Source organism: Protomyctophum bolini (assembly GCF_963924005.1).
Source record: "Protomyctophum bolini genome assembly, chromosome: 20".
Taxonomy (NCBI): Eukaryota; Metazoa; Chordata; class Actinopteri; order Myctophiformes; family Myctophidae; genus Protomyctophum; species Protomyctophum bolini.
This window is the reverse complement of record NC_137881.1, coordinates 30585247-30607746: the sequence shown is the minus strand read 5'-3', so window position 1 is coordinate 30607746 and position 22500 is coordinate 30585247. Positions and strand designations below refer to the sequence as shown.

The 22500-nt window shown below is 43.4% G+C and overlaps 2 protein-coding genes across 2 annotated transcripts in view; both read right to left on the bottom strand.

Moving 5' to 3' along the window:
* Positions 1–2621: 2621 nt before the first annotated feature.
* On the bottom strand, positions 2622–17320 carry LOC308335758 (arfaptin-1-like). Its single transcript, XM_080792941.1, has 8 exons — positions 17182–17320; positions 14859–14958; positions 9453–9621; positions 9130–9239; positions 8556–8777; positions 6381–6538; positions 4335–4509; positions 2622–3932 (listed from the first exon to the last, which is right to left on the bottom strand). Exons 2-8 carry the CDS (start codon positions 14928–14930, stop codon positions 3777–3779), a joined length of 1062 nt encoding a protein of 353 aa, XP_080649067.1. The 5' UTR covers positions 14931–14958; positions 17182–17320; the 3' UTR covers positions 2622–3776.
* A 5119-nt stretch (positions 17321–22439) lies between these two features.
* LOC308335323 (cyclin-dependent kinase-like 2) overlaps positions 22440–22500 on the bottom strand; it is a gene marked incomplete at both ends in the record, with an annotated part of 6810 nt that continues 6749 nt past the window's right edge. The window contains one exon of the mRNA XM_080792341.1: positions 22440–22478. Coding sequence (XP_080648467.1) covers positions 22440–22478 — 39 coding nt within the window. The remainder of the gene's footprint in view (positions 22479–22500) is intronic.

Genomic DNA, 22500 nt, shown 5'->3' with positions numbered 1-22500 from the left:
TTTTACAGTTACAATCCCGGGCATAAGCCCAGGATTGTTTAAAATAATACTTTTTTTTTTTTTTTTTTTTGAATACTTATTTATTGAAAAAAAATTCAAGGATGGGAAAAAAAAGACAGAAAAGGAAAAACTGTACAAATGCACAGAATAAAAACAAAATAAATAAAATGATTTTTTTCCCCCCCACACAAATCTCTATGATAAACAGTGGTGGAAAGTAACTAACTACATTTACTCAACTCGAGGTTTTTTGTGCTGTTGTGATTTGGGGCAAAAAACATTTTAACATGAATAAAAGTGCATAAACACAACATCTCTGCACCGAAGGTCCCCTGGCAAATTCACTGACGAAATTGTGGCAACAAAAACATCTAATAACCCAGCTTAATGAGACGGGACAAAAAAACCCTGCTAAATCTTTGGTCCTACATGATTACAGCTAAATCTACACGATACAAATAGATCACAATGGAAATAAGTGTCAAAGCATGGATCAAAGTACATTTCTTTCAAGTACATTTTGGCATTTCTCGACTGAAGAGTCTTTTTTTTTGGTAGCGTGAAGACAAGAATATTTCAAAAGAAGCTATTCAGAATGAATCATTCCTCACGACCTCAAGTCCTCTCACAACACCGTAAGAGAATTTTGAACATGATACCTGGTTCATAAATTCATTCACAAAGGCTGTCTGATGATTGCAGCTAGTGTTTATGAACGGCCAGCTAGGGCTCACGCTGGGCAAAACCTACGCTGTATAGTGTTGTGATTGGTTCAAAGTTATATTAAAAAATAAAAGTCTTATATGTAATGCCAACACCGCAATTCCAAAGTCCCCTCAGGTACATATTAAAATTACTTTCAGCAATGGAATAATATTGTGCTTTTGTGTTGGTATGTGTTTTTGTGTTGTGTCCACACTTTGAGGTTCCGTGTAAACACAAACATTGAACACAAACGTGTGTAAACACAAACATTGAAGACAAAAGTGAGGACACAAATTGTGATTGGCCAGAGCTGCTCATTTTAAAAGTAGTTCCCAAGTCAAAAATCACAACTGTGTGAGGGGCGCTCTTAGCATCATACACATCATCACATTCTGGCCAATCACAATTTGCGTCCTCACTTTTGTCTTCAATGTTTGGCGTTTACACACTTTTGTGTTTAAAACAGAACCTCAAAGCTGGACATAGGAAAAAGAAGCGTGGACACCCCCCTGGTGCCCACAAAAGGTTACGCCATACATTTCATGGCATAACCTTTTGAGCATTTGTTTTACTTCTAAGATAATTGTAAAGTGTCTTTTCAAATTTGTTTTTCATTCATGTGGCATTAGGTGGAGTATAGCAGTGAGGTGGCTGATGGCAGTTCAGGCTTTAAAACTTCAAAGAAAGGCTTAATGCCCTTTACAGAGGATTACATGACTTTACTCCTAGCTGCACACGCACGCACGCACGCACACACACACACACACACACACACACACACACAGTGTAACTGTGTGTATGCACAAGGCATGTTGATGTGTGGTTACTGTACATGTATGTGCATGTGTAGACACATAACTAGTCTCTCTACACACGCACACGCACACACACACACACACACGAAGAGATGTTAGGGGTGTGTGTGTGTGTTGGGGGTAGTAGAGCACAAAGAGAGACAGAGAAGAATAGACTGGGGCTATAGTGAACTAAACGGTCATTGTCATTGCATTGGTCACTTGGCTACGGCTAGCCACAGTGGGAGGATATCTATTGTTTCTACCCTAACGCTAAACTGAGGGAACATACTGAGACACATAGAGCTGAGTGGCTCTATATTACAACCACAGCTGCCTACTTGGAGTAGCCACAGCCTGCTAGCTATACTCATGTCTGTCCCATAGACTGTAAAAGGTCTGTCCATAAATGTACGAAGCATATTTTGAGCATGGGAAAGTATGGGAATATATAAAACTAAGCTCAAATGCATTTTAATGAACATTTTGTTTGTGTATGCTGCTGTTGTAAGGAGACAACTCTTATTTACTGTACATGTTGGCTCATATTTCCATTAGCAGCGAAAGTTCCAGTCTAACGTCATATTGCAATGTTTCTATCGCTGGCTTTACCATCTGCTTTCATCAACACGTTAGTGAATAATTTATTCGTGTTCCCTAGCCTAGATTGTATTGTATTGTTTTCGGCTCTGCTGGATACCACATTACGTTATGAATATTATTTCTACAGCCAATTACCTAAATGGACATTATCATATCACCTAATTCAACAGCATAATAGATATAAATAACCAAATTATAGCCCAAAGAAAGTGGATCTCGAGATCCACCCGGGACCGGCGTGGCTCCAATGTGTATCTCCGACTTCATTCATGATTAACCCATTCTGAACGGGAACCCATTTTGGTGTTAGCATCATGTTGTGCTTTAGCTATTGAAAAATAGCAGATCTACAAGCTCGCAGCGCGCCACCGAGTGGCGCGCTGCGAGCTTGTAGGTCTGCTATTTTTGAAAAATCGAAGAACGACTGACATTTTTAGAATCTGATCTCAGGTCAGAATGGGTTAATCAGACCAGTGGAAACTTCTTATGAATCTGATCTCAGGTCAGAATGGGTTAATCTATGATGTACTTGTACTGTATTTGGGGCGAGGTTTGGGCCCGACCAGACAGAGCCACAGAGACTCCCATTGAACGTTTTAAGTTGAATAATATATTTTTAAAAGTATAAAACGTCTTTGGTCCTACTGTGCAGTGAAAACTTTGGCACCAGCGGTTTGTGAGAATAGTGCCGGACACACAAACATTACATCTCTTTGTATAGAGTTGAGACAAAGAACCATTTAAGTCCATCATTTATTCTGACCGCTCCCCCAAAAGCCCCATCTGTCCTGAAGCATTACACATAATTTATAAATGATGGATAATTAGTACGGACTTAAATGGTTCGTCATCTCAACTCTACTATCGTTGCTGTCGGGAGAACACCAAACTGTTACTTTTCAGGAGGAAATGGGAAAAAAAGAACCTGTCTTCCAATGGAACAAATGTAGTTATTATGATTTAGTCACAGGCTCTTGTTAATATTTTCATTGGTTAAATATTTATAAAACCCAGACAGACCTACTTTCAACCTAGCGTCCATATTTTAGCCATGTCATTATAGGCCAAACAAATTATATATTATATACGGAAGACAGCCATTCACCAAGCTCATAGCACATCACGTTGCAACGTGTTATGAGCTTGTAATGGCAATTTTTTTTTGCTAATTTCAAGCAGTCTGTCATACGAAAACAATCACACCCATGTGAAGTGAGGGGCGCTCCCATCATACGTCATCATAAACCATCTCATTCTGGCCAATCACAATTTGCGTCCTCACTTTTCCGTCTTCACTTTTGACTTGTTGTTTATGTTTATGTTTACACAAATCCTGAAAGCTAGCGCCCCTCAAAAAGTATAAAATAGGGGGCTTTCGTTTATTTATGATACAATATATCATTTCCAGTCATTGATGTGTTAATAACAGTATGTAAATCACTGGTTCTCAATGTGGGGGACCCTGAGGGTTCATGAGGAGACTCCAAATGGAACTCTGAGAGTGTCCAGATGGAACCTCAACGGGTCCATTTAGTTCCATTTGTACACTCCCAGAGAGCTATTGAAATAAAAACATTTGAGAACCACTGGTGGCGTAATTTAAAGGGTTGGTGTTTTTTCTAAGGAGAGGAGAAGGACGGGGGGGGGGGGGAGGGGGTCAGGGGGGGGGGCTTGTCAGCTCTCCTCCAGCCAGGACAGAGAGTCCGTGCTGGGGTCGCCGAGGCGGAGGCTGGCCTCCTGCATGCTGCGCTCCAGGTGCTGGTGGCACGAGGAGCAGTGTGACGACACTGAACTATGGAGGAGGTACAGCTGGTTGTGGAGAACCTTGACCTGCAGAGAGAGAGAGAAACAGAAGAGAGAGAGAGAGAGAGAGAGAGAGAGAGAGACAGTTTGATTTAGCTAGCCTTAGATTCTGAGGCTGGGTGTTCCAAAGACCGTCTTTGGTCTTCTGGTCTTCTAGGGCGGCTGTGGCCCAAGAGGTAGAGCGGGTCGGCGGTTCGAATCCCGGCTCCTAGTGTCCACATGTCGAAGTGTCCTTATGGGCAAGACACTGAACCCTACATCGCCTCCAATGAGTCAGTCGGTGCCTCGCGCAGTATAGCTTGCCCCCATTGGTGTGGGACGAGAGGACACTGGCTTGAGTGTTCGTCGCTTCACCTCCTAGGGCTTTGAGCACTTGGAAAAGCGCTATATGTAACAATGCAATTCGTTACTGTGGTTAATGCGTCTCACCTTGTTTTCTTGCAGCAGGTTCAGTTTCACGGTGAGGTCTTCTTTGGTCTTGCGGTATCGCTCTTTCTGCTTCTGGAACTCGCTCTGAGCTTGTTCCAGTTTGGGCAGCGTGTTCCCGTCGCGGGGCCCCATGTTCAGCTCCTCCAGGTCACAGCGGTACGCGTCGTACTCGATCCTGTACGCAAGGTTGGGAAAAGGCTGCTTTTCAACCAGTGTTGATTTTGACAGCTAATTTGTATTTAGTTTTAGTCATTGTCTTTTGACTAAAACTTCATTTAGTTTTAGACCTATTTGAGTCGCCTGAAATGTTTTACGTTTGGTCGTATTGTTTTAGTTGACAAAAATATTCTGGCAGGCCGTGATAGCATCGTAATGGCTAATTTTACACTTGCATGCTGAAAATAGCCGAACAACAAACTGGCAGACTGTGAGCTATTAACTCAATGTCTGCCAACGACTGAATTGACTGATTTTTCAGCAACTCCAGCAGCGCCAACGACGACTTTATCGTCTTTTTCAGACGGGTATAACATTGGACATTTTTAAACAAAAAAATGAAAATGAAAATTAAATAAAAAAATGTATAGAGACTGGCGCTTAGGGACTTTTTGGCACTTCTTAAAAGCGATGGATGAGTTAACGGATATTTTCAGCATGCAACCGAGCACAACATGACTTGACTTTTAGTTCTTTAGCACTTATCCACTAGTCCCTCCCCAACACAAAAATGTCAATATATTTAGTCTTAGTTTTAGTCATCATACCTTAGTTTTTATTTAGTTTTTGTCTGTGAAAAAAAAAGTAGTCAACGAACATTTTTTCCCAGTACAACTACAGTCTTACCACAGTCTTCTACTGTTGTAGTGGGAGCTGACAAGTACAACCACAGTCTGATACTGTTGTACTGGGAGCTGACAAGTACAACCACAGTCTGATACTGTTGTACTGGGAGCTGACAAGTACAACCACAGTCTGATACTGTTGTACTGGGAGCTGACCAGTATAACCACAGTCTACTACTGTTGTACTGGGAGCTGACCAGTACAACCACAGTCTGATACTGTTGTCATGGGAGCTGACCAGTACAACCACAGTCTTCTACTGTTGTTCTGGGAGCTGACCAGTACAACCACAGTCTTCTACTGTCGTACTGGGAGCTGACCAGTACAACCACAGTCTTCTACTGTTGTACTGGGAGCTGACTAGTACAACCACAGTCTGATACTGTTGTACTGGGAGCTGACTAGTACAACCACAGTCTGATACTGTTGTACTGGGAGCTGACTAGTACAACCACAGTCTGATACTGTTGTACTGGGAGCTGACAAGTACAACCACAGTCTGATACTGTTGTTCTGGGAGCTGACAAGTACAACCACAGTCTTCTACTGTTGTAGTGGGAGCTGACCAGTACAACCACAGTCTTCTACTGTTGTACTGGGAGCTGACAAGTACAACCACAGTCTGATACTGTTGTACTGGGAGCTGACCAGTACAACCACAGTCCTCTACTGTTGTACTGGGAGCTGACCAGTACAACCACAGTCTTCTACTGTTGTTCTGGGAGCTGACCAGTACAACCACAGTCTACTACTGTTGTACTGGGAGCTGACCAGTACAACCACAGTCTACTACTGTTGTACTGGGAGCGGGCTAGTACAACCACAGTCTTCTACTGTTGTTCTGGGAGCTGACCAGTATAACCACAGTCTTCTACTGTTGTTCTGGGAGCTGACCAGTACAACCACAGTCTACTACTGTTGTACTGGGAGCGGGCTAGTACAACCACAGTCTACTAGTGTTGTACTGGGAGCTGACCAGTACAACCACAGTCTACTACTGTTGTACTGGGAGCTGACCAGTACAACCACAGTCTGATACTGTTGTACTGGGAGCTGACAAGTACAACCACAGTCTACTACTGTTGTACTGGGAGCTGACCAGTACAACCACAGTCTTCTACTGTTGTTCTGGGAGCTGACCAGTACAACCACAGTCTACTACTGTCGGGAAATGAGGACGAGACGAGGGGAGAGAGAGACTGACCTGGCTGACTCGTATTGCTTGACGTTGACCATGGTGTCTTCTATGGTCTTGTTCAGCAGAGTGTTCATGCCGGTGGTGAAGGTGTTGATGGAGGCGGCGAGGCTCTCCCCGCTCTTACACAGAAACCTCTGGCTCTCTGCGTTCAGACCAAACTCTACCTGACACACACACACACACACACGCACACACACACACACACACACACACACACACACACACACACACACACACACACACACACACACACACACACACACACACACACACACACACACACACACACACACACACACACACACACACACACACACACACACACACACACACACACACACACACACACACACACACACACACACACAATTTACAATTTAGGCATTTAGCAGACGCTCTTAATCCAGAGCGACTTACATTAAGCAAGAACAAAAGCATGGGAATACATCACATAAAAGCATTTATCATGAAACATGCGTAAGCTAAGAAAGTAACAGTGGAATATCTATATAATGAAACTATACATATGAACTATACATATATACTACTATGCTATACATATGTACTATGGCGTGCTGCCTATGACTATATACAATGTAATTATAATGCTGTCTACATAACATGCTATAAGTCTGTATCAAATGCTATCTAAGTCTACAGAATTGCTATCTAAGGGGGTGGGGTAAGTGCTATGGGCCATGATGGAGTCTGAAAAGGTGGGTTTTCAGACTACGGCGGAAGATTGGGAGTGATGCTGCAGTTCTGACTGCAATGGGAAGTGCATTCCACAGTTTTGGAGCCAGAAGGGAGAAGAGTTTGGGACGTGTGGAGCGTTGTTGTCCCGGCGTTTTTAGTGAGGGTACTTCCAGCTTCCCTGCGTTGGCTGATCTGAGTGCGCGGTACCGCCGCGCCGGGACATGATGCTAGTGTGTCGCTGGGAACTACCCCAATTCCAACCCTTGAGGCTGAATGCCAAGCAGGGAGGCACTGGGTATGACCCGGGCCGGGGATTGAAGCCGACCTCCTCCTGCAGTCCCAGTCTCAATGGCGGGCGGGCACGCTATAGCCACTGAGCTGGTTGTTAAAGTGTAATTCACCGTTTTAAATGATCCTCAAACGTGCATTATTCTCTTTTAAGTTTGAGGACAATGAAACTATACACTCATTCAACATGTCAGTCAAGCTTTTTTTAATTTACCAACTGACCGAGATAAGCAAACTCATTCACTCATGTAATCAGTACGGGTCAGTTGGTGGTTTCTTTAGCTTGTATTGTGTTTCAAGTTTAGGGTAAACACTTTAGCTTTGTGTGCTTTACCTTTGAATAAAGTTCTGAATGACTTGTTCTGGATCTCTTCTCCACTAGTCTCCCTCCCTGTGCCATTTAGTCATAGCATAGTTTGTTCTAGTGACTAGTCTTAGTCTATGGTATTCAATTAAAAGTCTTGATCAAATCCTACTTGATAATTCTCTGGTATTTCACATTAAACTAGAAGGAATGCAAGCACAGACTCCAGTCACAAACAAAAAACCTTATAAACAACCCTGTATTAAACTAGTTTGTAAGTTACACACCTGACACCCGCCCATTCAACCATGGCAGACTAATTTAGAACACACGTCCCTTATCTGGTTCTGGTGACTTCTAATGGATGTGTTATTTCAAATATGTATATAAAAATCACACCTGTGTGATGTGAAGTGAGGGGCGCTCTTATCATCGTACATCATCATACATCATCTCATACTGGCCAATCAGAATGCCTGTTGCCACAAATTCACGTCATATTTGGCGGACATTTGACCCAACTTCTCCTTTCTTTGTCGATGTTTGTGTTGTGGCCGTTTTATGTCATATTTGGCGGACATTTTACCTAATTTCTCCTTTCAACACAAACATTAATGGCATTTAATAGTTTGTGTTGTGGGGACAAAAGCTGTATATAGGAGGGGCTAGTGCCCCTCAAAAGATCACACCTGTGTGAAGTGAGCTAGCACCCCTCAAAAAAAGAAAAGAAAAAAAGCTATTATTGACAAATGACGGTTCCCTAGCGCATTAGAAGGAGGGACGTGTGTTTTCAACGATTTCTCTATCCATTCAGCTATGGCTGCCCCTTCTCCGTCCTGTATCCTGGTTGATAATCTATCTATAATCATCATAATCATCATCATATGACTCACATGCAGTGGAGGAGTTTTGAGGCCGAGCTCCGCCAAAGTGTCTCCCAGTGCCTGGTGGGTACTGGCCATCCCGCCGATCTGATTGGCCAGCGTCTGGGCCAGCTTGGTCACGTGACAGTAGCGCTGCTGGTCGTCCTTGAGGACCTCGAGGCGAGGCTGGAGGTCGAGGTCGACGGTGCGAGAGCCGCGGCCCATCTTCTCGCAGAGGACCTGCCTGGTGCACTGGGCGAGGGAGAGAGAGAGAGAGAGAGGGGTATTTGATTGGTGGTTCTTGGACCCTTGAACCCTTGGGTTAAAAAAAAAGAATGACTCAGTCATAACTGCCAGGTGCAGTGCAGAGTATGGGGTTTTCATGCCGTTCAGCCAACCCATATGGGTTTTACGGGTTAAGTTTAGTCTCCCATTGGCTTAGAGGTGCAGCCAGCCAATCATGAAGAAGTGACCACTAAGGTCGTCGACGTCAGTACGGTCGCTAACAGAGAAGTAGAAAATATAGTCCAGGCGCTTTTTCAAGCACCTGGCAAAGCACACGCACGCACGCACGCACGCACGCACGCACGCACGCACCGCTCACCTTGTACTGGGTTTGGCTCCACTTGCGGACTCGCTCCAGTGTCTCGCTGGCTTTATTGTTGTTGCCGTGGACAACCACAGATCCACTTCTTGCCTTACCGGGGGTAAATACTGAAGGGACGGAGGAGGGGTCATAATATAGGTCAACATATATGTGTGGTGCGGAACACATACTACACACATAGGCATATAATGACATTACCAACCAAATGACATGATGTGCCAGATGTATCATAGGTATACTATGCATGCAGGTGTAGCGTGCGTGTGTGTGCGTGCGTGCGTGCGTGCGTGTACTAATACCAGAAGTGTGTTCAGGTTTACCTTCATCCTGCTCCGTTGTCATGGCGACGTCTGCACCCGCCCCAGTCTGACAGGAAGTAGTCTCTGGAGACAGACTGTTGGAAAGGGTGCGCGGTTCTCCCTTTGTTGCGCAGACGACGGGTTCCCAGACAGGACAGGAAGTGACATCGTCGTTGTGGCCGTTCGGTTCCTGGAGGAAGTCATGAACAAACGGAGAAAGAAATATATATTAAATATTAATGCTTCAGGCGACAACGACGACAGTTTCAGACTGTGGTTGTAGAGTGGTCAGCTCGGTGAGAAATGAGTTAGCAAACGTTTACTGAATAAGTCAATACATAGTTTTTCCTTTGAATAAAAAAGCAGGCACACGCACGCACGCAGCCACGCGCGCACGCTCGCACGTCAACAGGGGCCTCTTCATCACCGTGGGAAACGGAACTCTCGGGGAGCCAATCGGAATTAGGGGCCGCCTCAGATCAAAGGGTTAAGCAGGTTGTCACGGAGATGATAGCTCCCCGCTGTGATTGGGTCAGGGTGGAATGATTTCCGAACCCCGCTCACCCCCCCTGTCAGTGTCTCAAGGTCAAGGGCCAGTGGTACACTCAAGACAAGGAAATGATCACCTGACACAGATGAACCTTAATGATTGTATGACGTACACGCACACGCACACACACACACACACACGCAGCGTTATTAAAATTGCCACAGAGAGGGGTCTAATAACATGTTGTTCAACTGGAAGTAGGGAGTGACTGAGCCGGAATCATTTTTACAACCATTATTACTACTACTAGTACTACTAGTACTAGTACCAGTTGTACTATTATTAGTAATAATAGTACAACTGGTAGCTGATAGTAGTAATACATTATTACTACTACAGTAAGATGCCCTGAGGGTGGTCGCAACACGCAACTGCCTGGGTGATGGCAGATCAACATATGGAATGAATTCTGTACTGGCCAATGTGGCCATATATGGAGTGTGTCTTTGGTGTACAGGGTTTGATGATGTCAGATCAACATATGGAATGCCAGGTCAGGTCAGCTTCATATATGGAGATCTAAGGGTGGCAGCGTCTTGAGTGTACAGGGTTTGATGAGGTCAGGCCAACAATAGCTCCATATATGGAGATCTAAGGGTGGCAGCGGGGGCAGTGTCTTGAGTGTACAGGGTTTGATGAGGTCAGATAAACATATTATGGAATTAATTCTGTATCGGCCATATATGGAGTGTGTAGTATTCCGAGTATTATTACTAGGCGGCGGCGCATACTAAAATAAATAATGAATTACCGTGAGCTTGGAAATGTACCAACGCCATGGCTGTTTATGCCGTGGTACTAACGTAATATGGCATACAGTTAGTGTACAGTACAGTACCGATACTGCTACCAGTGGTGGAAAAATAACTCACATTTCTTACTTAAAGGAGCATTCAGTGATTTGGGTGATTAAAAAAAAAAGTCTGCCCTGGTAACAAGATGTGCACATGCTCGCACTACAGTGGGGGGGGGACACAGTATAATACTGTAATGTAGAAATTACATGTAAAAGTCCAGAATTAAAAATGCAGAACAAATAGACCTTAGAGTATTCTATCCACAGTGCAATAATGAAAGCATATAGAGCGCCGCAGTCCCCGCCCCCTTTCAGAAAAGCGAGTGGCGGACAAAGCCAATTCGGATCGTGATGAATCATGACAATGAACACAATATTTTGGGACGATCAAATCATTAGAAAGAAGAAAAGAAAGTCAGGAGACAACACTATTTGTTTTATTTTTCGTCTTATAAATTATTTGATCGGCCCAAAATATTGTGTTCATTGTCATGATTCGTCACGATCCGAATTGGCTTTGTCCGCGGCGTAACCGTCTTTAAATAAATTATATTAAAAGTGCCGATGGGAGAATGCATGGGGCTTCCACTTCCTGGGCCACTCGCTTTTCTGAAAGGGGGCGGGACTGCGGCGCTCTATAGCGCAATAAAACAAGGCAGGCAAAACAAAAATAACTACAAAAAACGGCAGCATACTATAACCTCAAACTGTGTTATAAAAGCCAGACTAAAAAGGTGGGTTTTCAAGTTGGGTTTAAAAATCTCAAGGGTGGGGCTATAGCCTTATTGATGTGGAATGGAAGATCATTCCATGGTGTAGTACAGGTGCAGGACAGGTGCAGGTTTGAAGGGGGAACTGCAAGGAGTGTGAGAGTGTAAGATCTAAGTCAAATGTATAAAAATCATTTGAAAATAGCCGAAATGTATATCTGGGCTGAAGTGGTGGGTTTTTGAGTGGTGCAACCACTCCCTTACGGAGCTATGTGTGTGGCTGGATGGGTGGCTGGCTGGCTGGCTGGCTTAAGTAGAGTAATTAAGTAAATGTACTTAGTTACTTTCCAGAAAGAAAGAGAGCTCGAGAGGTGAATGTCAGGCCCTACAGGTGAGTCACCTGTTGATGACATCACTAGTCCTGGACACACCCGGTACCAACCTAGTGGGAGACAATCACTGCTAACCGCAACAATGGATCCCTTATCAAGCGCGCGAACACGTGCACGTGCGCACACACACACACACACACACACACGTTAATTTCAGGTTGCTATACAACAGAGAGCATTATATAACATTGTACACTGCCCCATAGATAACATTGTAACGTTGCTATAGCGCTAGTCAGTGGAAACTATATTATTGTGTCCCTCAGTCATTCAGGTTCATAACACTATAGCCGGGGAGCCACAGGCCCAAAAGCTCAACAGGTTAAGGATAAACCTGTGATGTCAATCATGCCATGCCGTACTTTTTATTTGCGTTTTCTCTATTCACTTGGTCATTAGGGTCCACAGAATAAGAGGCCATTCTGAATCCATTCCAAGCATTAGTTTTGCACGAAAAACACTCTCTCTCTCTCTGTTTCTGCACAACAGCGCCCCTACTGGTACTAATAGTCATACTCGTGCTCAGTCATACATAGGTGAACACATACATGAACACATAGGCGGACACGGACATTGCTGTTCCTTGGAGTGGTTGCACCACTCAAAAACACAAATAAAAGGTACGGCATGATATCACAGGTCCTGTGACTCCCTGTCCAATGTTGGGCCTGTGGCTCCCCGGCTACTACCGTGTGAACAGTCTCTCAAAAACACATCAACAAAGCAGCTGTCACAGACAAGAGATATGGGGATAAATATGGCGTCGCTTTGCTTTAGTTGATGTTGGGAATGGGATTATTCTTTTCTGTGGTACATTTGCACACACTGTAGATGAAAATAGTGCTCTGCATTTACCCATCCTAATTAAAAAGTAGAGATGCACGATTTAAGTCGGTAGCGTATCGAAATCGTCCGCAATAAAAAATGCCACGGCCGTATCCAACTGTCCAATCAGTCTCAAAATAATCCTGATTATCTTTCACTGATATTTGATGACACAATAATAATGTGACTGCCAACGGCTTTGTACTCGCAGAGCAGCCAGTCTGGCTGTCTCCGTCTCTTTTTTTAATTTTTTTTATCAAAGTTTCTTTATACATTTTTCAAGTCACATATGAGTCAAAAATAGCATGAAAGTTTTCCGCTCTGTTCCCGCTCTGAAAGAGCCACAACCCTGGTATCTTGTACCATTAACAATGAAATAAAAGGCACATACAAATATACATATTCAAAAATATAAGACATTAGACAAATATTGTGCAACACAATGTGCAAACAAATAATAATTATTATGATTGCATTGAATGGGAATTGAATGGGGCTATGGGGTGTTGTGCTAATTTGCTTATTTCCATCGCTCAAAATTATAATTTCTTTGTATATATCCTCTCTTCATAATGTAAATAATATCCCAAGCGGCACACTTTACTACTTCTTTCGATGGGAATAAGCTAATTAGCATAACACCCCATAGCCCCATTCAATTTCCATTCAATGCAATGCAATTCATTGAGGGCTTATGGTAGTAGGGAAAATAGCCAATAAGGAGTTTTTGCACAAAAAAACACCTGGACCTCTTTGGTGGGGACGTAACAACTACAAAGAAAGGTAAGAAAGATAACAAACCATTCTAGCATGGAATTCTCCTTTAAGGGGGCCAGCTGTTAGTGGGGAGGGGGGCTTACCATCTACTTTCACCACCAAAACAAAGATTCAGCGATGAGTTCAATCTAAATATAATATAATGTAACGGTATATGGGTATTGGAATCGGTATCGACCCATAGATATGAACCAGAGACCGGATATGGTTCATAATTGCAATATGGCGCATCTCTAATTACAAGCAGTGAGCATCTCTAATACAGCAGATACTGTAGGTAGGGGTTCAGCGTCTTGCTCAGGGGCACTTAAACACAGACTTTAGTGTCACAGCACACGATGTGTGTGTATAATAGTGTGTGAAATTACTTTTGGTAGAAGGTCTCTCAACATTACAGTTACAGGAAGAGTTATATAAGAGAGAATATGGAAACAGAATAGAGAAGAAGGGAACACAGAACAAAGTAACAGGAAGGCACAGTCAAGTGAATTCGATGCGTAATGCGACCCCCATGTTAATATCGGAACACTGATATATTATTGATTTCAGCTGTTCAAATTCCAAACATGACAAATATGACCCACTTTAATTACTTCAGTCTATATATGTAGCTTAATGGGAGTATTCAAATGTTATTGCCTTTTTTATATACCAATGTATTTGTATTTAGTTCATAAATGCATTTGAAATTAAATAAAAAGGTTACTTTTTAGGATTCCATTTCAGACAAAAATGTAAAAAAAACAAAAAATAAACCACCGCTGCTGAAAGAACTTAAGTGAGGTGCTGGAGTCACAAAGGGATAATGAAATAAATAATAAAGGGAAGATCCGCACACAATCAATGTATTTATTTTGCAAGCTTTCGGTCTACTGGCCTTCTTCAGGCATAATCAAAATATATGTTCATCACTTGATTGAATGAATGAATGTTCCATTTAAAAAAATAGCTAAAAAGTATTCAGGATTTAAATTAAAAATAAATAAATAGCTGATCTAAATTCAAAACATGTCGCAGTGCGACGTGTTTTGAGCTTGTAGATCCGTATTTTCCCACCCCTACTTCAGTAGGTAGTAGTGGACAGTAGGAAAGCTGACAGCGAAAACCGTGTAGGAGAGACAGACAGTTAGAATTTGGAAAGCTGAGAACTAGTTCCCAGTTCGATCCAGGGCTCCCCTAGAGCTAGTTAGTGTAGATTAGAAGTGTCCTTGAGCAAGACTCTGAACCCCTAGTTGCTCCTGACGATGTGCAGGTTGGTTGGTGGCGCCTTGCAAAGTCGCATGGTTTCCTCCGCCATCGGTATAGGCACCATATAAATGCACCAATTACTCAAGCCGTTATTTCAATGTCGAGTCATAACATAAGTGGTGTTCTTACTGTGGGAGCCGTGACGTCTGAGTCCTCCTCCTCCTCTCCGATGGCACCTCCTCTATGCTCCTCTGTCTCCATTGATGTAGTAGTGCTACTACTCTCCTCTCTGCAATGAGAACAAAACGGCACATATAATTCACATATAGCGTGCCCATCCATCCACATCTGCGTGATCTGCGCACACACACACAAAATGAAAAGTTTAATGGAAATAGAAAAATATTTACGTGGCATCTATAATTTCAGACTTTTAGTTCATTTATTTTTTATCCATGCCTGTTTTTCAATTGAGTGCTATAGCGCCACCCTTTGGCCAATGGTTGTGGTCTTTGTCTCTAAGCAGGGTGACATAGCCATATTGCCACATTTGGTGATAAACAACTGCATGGTTTGACTTGGAGCGCTGTGTATGTATAATTCAACATAATGGGTGATCTTCACTGATATAATGCATTCACCATTCACATGGAATCAGGCAAGTGGTAGATGGCAAACAGCAAAACCTGCTGGACGGCACGGTAAAAAGATTTAATATTTTAACATCCGTCCTGTTCCGTTTACCCTCCTGCTCCCGTCCACCAAAATTACTTCCGGTTTGCCATCTACCGCTAGCCAGGGTCAGAGGTCAAAAGGCAGAACACGAAAGTTGTTCGACATGAGGAGAGGAGACGCATATGTCTATCAAAGTTTTATTGTTGACGTTTAAACGGAGCTAGACCTGTTCAAAGTTTGTATTTTCGATTGAGTGCTATAGCGCCACCCTTTGGCCAATGGCCGTGGGCTTTGCGTTCTCACCATTTCACATACCTGTGTACCATTGCCAAGTTTCATGAAAACCGACTACACATCTCATAATATTATTTTTATCAGGCACGTGCATAGGCTTCAGCCCATCTTCAGCCCATCCTTGCATCCTACATCTGCAAAGGTGAGTGAGTGAGCAATTGTTCAATAAAAATGTCTTTTATAATATTCTTTTTTATATTAACTCTTGGTTAATTTATTCATGCTATGAATGCAGAACTTTTAGTTCATTTTAAACTACAGGTATCAATTCAATTCAAAGGAGATGAATTGGCATGAGAAAACAGAGATTTACATTGCCAAAGCTTGTGTAAATAAAATAAAATAAACGGTTGAAAATTGGGATTGTAGCCTATATACAGGTAGACTGGGTAGGTACAGCATTGTGTAAACAGAGCTACCGGTATGTCATATTGTGTTATATACCGTATATGGGTTATAAAGTTTTGGAAGCAATATTTAGTATGTATATCATTTTGTGATGTTGCTAACTATACTATAACAACCGAAGGTTTCCCTCGGGATCAGTAAAGGTCTATCTTCCATTACCTATGGATAAACAGCGCCATCTCATGGCCAACAACAGTTCTAATGAGTTGAGAGGCGCGCACGCCCTTGCTGTTGAAGTTCCTGACATCCTGCATTCTGTAATTATTTGTATTAACAGTAGCCGTGTGTGTCATGTGAACATTCACCTGCAGTAGCCTACAAGCTTGTATCTGGTATGGTTTTAATTATAACTTACACACACAAGAGGAAAACATTCACGTATGCCTAGAAGAATGCAGTGTACAAAATCTTTCACTGTAACATGACAACTGGTGACCTATCAAATCCGGTGACTACAGAGTTTGGTATTGACTGATTTTTTTAATTTCACACAATGGGTACATTTAAATTCAAACGAAAGCACAAGTCAATACAAAAACTGTTACTTTGAGGACGAAAGCGAAAAGCACTATAGACTTAATTGTTCACAAATGTGATCAAATTCTAGCTGTCCACCGATTTACAAGGGCAAGGCTATTAAATAAGCATTATGTAACGTGTTTTTGTAATCATAATGTGACCCAACTGTAACTAAACTAACATAGCATATCTCATCAAACTATATCTATCTCTCGAGACAGACTGTTGACAAGGAAAAGAGGGTAGTGTTATTCCTTTATTTTTTGCCGATGGGTTCGCAGATTGCTGCTACTACTACTATACTTCTTATAACATACACCGGTAACTAACATATTCTAACGTAACGCTGTTGAGCTGCTCCCGTTCACATCTTGATTCTGATATAACTCAAAAGTTAAAACATTACAACAGTCACATAATTCTACAGGTCTCCCATGTCGGTGTTTCACAGGCTGTAAAAATGCAGTGCTGAACTATAAAACCGTTCAACTTTACCACTGTCGCACGTCAAGGGTTTAACCACAGTTCACACTTTTAAATGTATAAATACTATTCACACTTAAATGTATAAATGAAACAGCAATTACAGAAGAGAACCGAGCTCAAACAGACTTACCTTTACGACTTTTTGTTCCTGTTTGTTTTTGTTCCTGTTTGTTTATTTTTCTTCTGTTTTTCCTCCTGTCCTCTAACTTCCCTCTCAGGTCAGGATAAATGTGACCAATCAGTGTGATCAGATCAGTCCAGACGTCATATCATGTTTTACAGGTGACCCTTGGTCGTTAACGTTGTCATAACTTTCACCAACACTTTGACAAGCAAAACAACAATAGGAAATAAATGGAAGTTATGCACGTCTGCATCCCATAGCCCGGAGTCCTGGTCCGTCACCTAAACTGTTCCCTCCGTCCCGTACATATGGTTCCTATACCTCCACCTCCACACCAGAGTGTTGTGTGCCAACTTATTACTTGTTGATTATTTAGTGCAACCACAACCAGTGGGAGAAAGTCAAGTACAATAAATGTCGAGGTACTTTGACTTTACTGCAGTATTTGAGCTTAGTCCAGTTACCCTGGGTAACATTGTACCTTTCCTTTCCTTTCCAATTTGCTTAGTTTGAACCTGGAATAGTAAGAGTAGGAGAGTAGCGACACGCTTTGATCTCCCCGCAAAGCGGGTGCCTATGGGCTATAGTTCCAAACATTTAATTGGAACTATCCCATTGAGATAGAATGAGCACTTCCGCATTCAATTGTTACAAATTTTACAATGGGAGTCAATGCCACTCTCTTACTATATTACTCTGATCTTGCCGCAAAGCGCATGGGCTATTGTTCCAAACATTGGAACTACCCCATTGAGATAGAATGAGCACTTCCGCATGCCATTGTTACAATGGGAGTCAACGCTATAGTGTCGTCACTCTCATACTATTCCACTCGAGTTTGAACAGACTTGACTTGACACAAACACAGCATCACTGAGCTGAATGTAACGTCATGCACAAGACACAAATGATATATAACAGAGATCTCTGGGCATAAAAGGGCCTTCAGACGGGCCTCTCCAACGCCATTTCACAGGCTGAATTGAGCCCAGCACGTCCCTGGAGGAGTAAACGGTGAATGAATGAAGCCGTTCCTCAGTGTGACATCAGAGGACAGTTGAAGGTTTCTTTCCAGCCTGACGATTCTCAGACTGGAAAGAAGTCATCAGTCAATCTATTGTTGAACTGACAGCATAATGACACGCGTGCGTGTGTGTGTGTGTGTGTGTGTGTGTGTGTGTGTGTGTGTGTGTGTGTGTGTGTGTAAACAGACACGTCTTCGACTTGTGGTTGTGTCTATGACAACTGCCTGTAAACACAAAATGTGTGTGTGAGATGTTAGGACTAAGGGAAATCCCCAAAGGATGAACACACGGGCATGCATGCAAGCACAGCGCACACGCACACCACACGCACACACATACATTGACATAATGCTTTTGTGTATATCCTGGGTTTAGTTTATATTGTGTTGTGTTTAATCATATTTGTTTTACCAAAATCACGCATGCACGCACGCGCACACACACACACACACACACGCACACACACACACACACACACACACACACACACACACACACACACACACACACACACACACACACACAAAAGCTGCATGGGGAAATCCTCTTCTAAGAGCTACACAGTGTCATCAAAGGCACTTAACCCTACACCTCTCCACTACAACCGCAAAGCACAACAGTAGAAGACTGTGGTTGTACTGGTCAGCTCCCAGTGACCAACAATAGTAGACTGTGGTTGTACTGGTCAGCTCCCAGTACAACAGTAGACTGTGGTTGTACTGGTCAGCTCCCAGTGACCAACAGTAGTAGACTGTGGTTGTACTGGTCAGCTCCGAGTACAACAGTAGACTGCTGTATAATTGCTGTATAAGTGTCTTAACTGGCTGTATCACAGTGTGGTACGGTAACACGACCGCTCAGGACTGCAACAGGTTGCAGAGGACCGTTAAAACAGCAGCTAAAATCATCGGCAGCACAGAATTACCCAGTATTACACCACTCGTTGTATGAAAAAAGCCCACAACATCATGGAAGACACCAGCCATCCCGCAAATACCCTGTTCAAACTACTCCCTTCCAAAAAACGCTACCAGAGCATCAAATCTCGTACCACCCGTCTCAGTAACAGTTTCTACCCCCAGGCAGTCAGGCTGCTGAACAGCTGACCTTGAACTGTATTGCACTGTTTTGTCACTTCACTTGCACTTTTCTTTTCCTGTTTTTTTGTCTTTTTCTTGCACTATAGATGTTGTTTATGTCCTGTGTATGTAAGACTGAGAGTGCTCTGAGCAAAATAAATTTCATTGTATTTATACTCTGTATCTATACACATGACAAATAAACCTGAACCTGAACCTGACTGTGGTTGTACTGGTCAGCTCCCACTACAACAGTAGTAGACTGTAGTTGTACTGGTCAGTTCCCAGTGACCAACAGTAGTAGACTGTGGTTGTACCCGTCAGCTCCCAGTACAACATAGTAGTAGACTGCGGTTGTACTGGTCAGCTCCCAGTACAACATAGTAGTAGACTGCGGTTGTACTGGTCAGCTCCCAGTACAACAGTAGTAGACTGTGGTTGTACTGGTCAGTTCTCAGTACAACAGTATCAGACTGTGGTTGTACTGGTCAGCTCCCAGTACAACAGTAGTAGACTGTGGTTGTACTGGTTAGCTCCCAGTACAACAGTAGTAGACTGTGGTTGTACTGGTCAGCTCCCAGTACAACAGTAGTAGACTGTGGTTGTACTGGTCAGCTCCCAGTACAACAGTAGTAGACTGTGGTTGTACTGGTCAGCTCCCAGTACAACAGTAGTAGACTGTGGTTGTACTGGTCAGTTCCCAGTGACCAACAGTAGTAGACTGTGGTTGTACTGGTCAGCTCCCAGTACAACAGTAGTAGACTGTGGTTGTACTGGTCAGCTCCCAGAACAACAGTAGTAGACTGTGGTTGTACTGGTTAGCTCCCAGTACAACAGTAGTAGACTGTGGTTGTACTGGTCAGCTCCCAGTACAACAGTAGTAGACTGTGGTTGTACTGGTCAGCTCCCAGTACAACAGTAGTAGACTGTGGTTGTACTGGTCAGCTCCCAGTACAACAGTATCAGACTGTGGTTGTACTGGTCAGCTCCCAGAACAACAGTATCAGACTGTGGTTGTACTGGTCAGCTCCCAGTACAACAGTAGTAGACTGTGGTTGTACTGGTCAGTTCCCAGTGACCAACAGTAGTAGACTGTGGTTGTACTGGTCAGCTCCCAGTACAACAGTAGTAGACTGTGGTTGTACTGGTCAGCTCCCAGAACAACAGTAGTAGACTGTGGTTGTACTGGTTAGCTCCCAGTACAACAGTAGTAGACTGTGGTTGTACTGGTCAGCTCCCAGTACAACAGTAGTAGACTGCGGTTGTACTGGTCAGCTCCCAGTACAGCAGTATCAGACTGTGGTTGTACTGGTCAGTTCCCAGTACAACAGTAGTAGACTGTGGTTGTACTGGTCAGCTCCCAGTACAACAGTAGTAGACTGTGGTTGTACTGGTCAGCTCCCAGTGACCAACAGTAGTAGACTGTGGTTGTACTGGTCAGCTCCCAGAACAACAATACTAGATCGTGGATACTGTACGTACAGGTTGTGTAAAGGACTTTGTAAATAAATAAATTCATCTTTATTCTGATGTCATAACAATTCCTATAGTCTCTGTATTTTCTTTACAGGGTAAAACATGGGGTGACTCCCCTGATCGGAAGACGGATTCATTGAGGAGGGACACGACCGGAGTGAAGATTACAATGGATCGAGCCGAGGAGGAGGGGATGAAATGAGATTAGAGAGATTTAACAGATTCCACACTTAACTGTTTTGCAACTCATTCCGTTTAGACAGAACTCCACCGTCCAGACTCGTCAACTCTTCCCTGTTTTCCTATCCTATCCTCCCTTTCTTTTCTTTTCACCCACCTCCTTCCTGTGGTTATCCTCTCTTTCTCTCTCTCTCTCTCTCTCTCTCTCTCTCTCTCTCTCCTATATCCTCTGAAACATTCTCCCCTCTCTCTCACTTCTCCCAATCTGTCGTTGTTCCCGGTTCCGACTCCTCTCTCCTTCTCTCCGCTGCCTGACTTTGACTTCACTTCACTTTTTGAAGTCAAATTAGTTTGATTTCTGTCACTCTCTCAGTCATGTCTTCCGGTCAGTTCCTGTGTCTTTCTCTGCTCTTCTTTCTTGAGGGACCTCATCATCCAATCATCACATCAGCTGAAGGTCAGTATGCACAATGTGACGTGTGTGTGTGTGTGTGTGTGTGTGTGTGTGTGTGTGTGTGTGTGTGTGTGTGTGTTTGTTATCTGATCTGTTAATCTTCACTGTATATTTCATGAGGACAGGTCTGAGGTGTTGGGACTTGGGACACACACACACACACACACACACACACACACACACACACACACACACACACACACACACACACACACAGCGTTTGACCTTATGTTCCAGTAAAGGTCTGTCTGTCTAATCATGATCCATCTTCATTACCCTCCATCTGTCAAGTGTAGTTTTTTAGCTGCTACGTTCTAGTGTTCAACTGCAGGTGTGGCGATCGATCGACCAGCCGATCAGACCTTTATTGATCCAGAGGGGCGTTCAGGTGTCATAGCACCTGAATGCCACAGCACAGTTCACCTGTTGCTTGCTATTAGTACTTTGGATAGTTTTCTAAAATCCTGATTAAGTTTCGCCAAACGGGTGCAATATTTCAAAAAAAAAGTGCTGTCCTTAACCCATTAAGACCTGAGGACGCCACCTGTGTCACCGTAGCTTTTTACCACTTTAACCATTATTTTAAACTTTAGATATATGAGCTTGTAGATCCGCTGTCTTTTTTTTATCGTGAAAACGTGCAAATCTTTGTATTCTTTCACAGCGAACATTTTTAACTCGTTAAAACGTTTGAGAACCACTGATATAGAAACATATTCTTTTTCAGAAAACTGTTAATTCCCTTGGTCTTGGGCTATAACGATCTCTTCCCTCCCTTCCTTTTAGCCACGCACCGGCCTTTCCCGTCTCTGTCGGGCTTCCAGCCTCCCGAGGTGGACGGTTCCCCGGTCGACTTCCCCTGCAGCGTCCTCCCCGGCTCCACAGCAGAGCCACCACTGGTCACTGCAGACCAACCGGACCATGCACAGGTCACTACGCCAGCTGCACCAATCACCATGGACCAACAACAGGACAATGCACAGGTACTATAAAACACCATAAACACCAGAAGCACTACTAGACAGTTAGCCTGGAACTCACCTATGCTTTCTACCTCGAGGCAGCTCCGGCAGGATCCGCCGGGATAAACTGTGCGCAGCTGCTGGACATG

What these genes read in the sequence shown, in the direction of transcription:
- LOC308335758 (XM_080792941.1), bottom strand. Translation starts at nt 14,930, where the DNA reads ATGGAGACAGAGGAGCATAGAGGAGGTGCCATCGGAGAGGAGGAGGAG. An exon ending in AAGCAATACGAGTCAGCCAG is followed by an intron (nt 4,510 to 6,380) that starts GTCAGTCTCTCT and finishes CCTTGCGTACAG; the next exon opens with GATCGAGTACGACGCGTACC. An exon ending in ACCTGCTGCAAGAAAACAAG is followed by an intron (nt 3,933 to 4,334) that starts GTGAGACGCATT and finishes CTCTCTCTGCAG; the next exon opens with GTCAAGGTTCTCCACAACCA.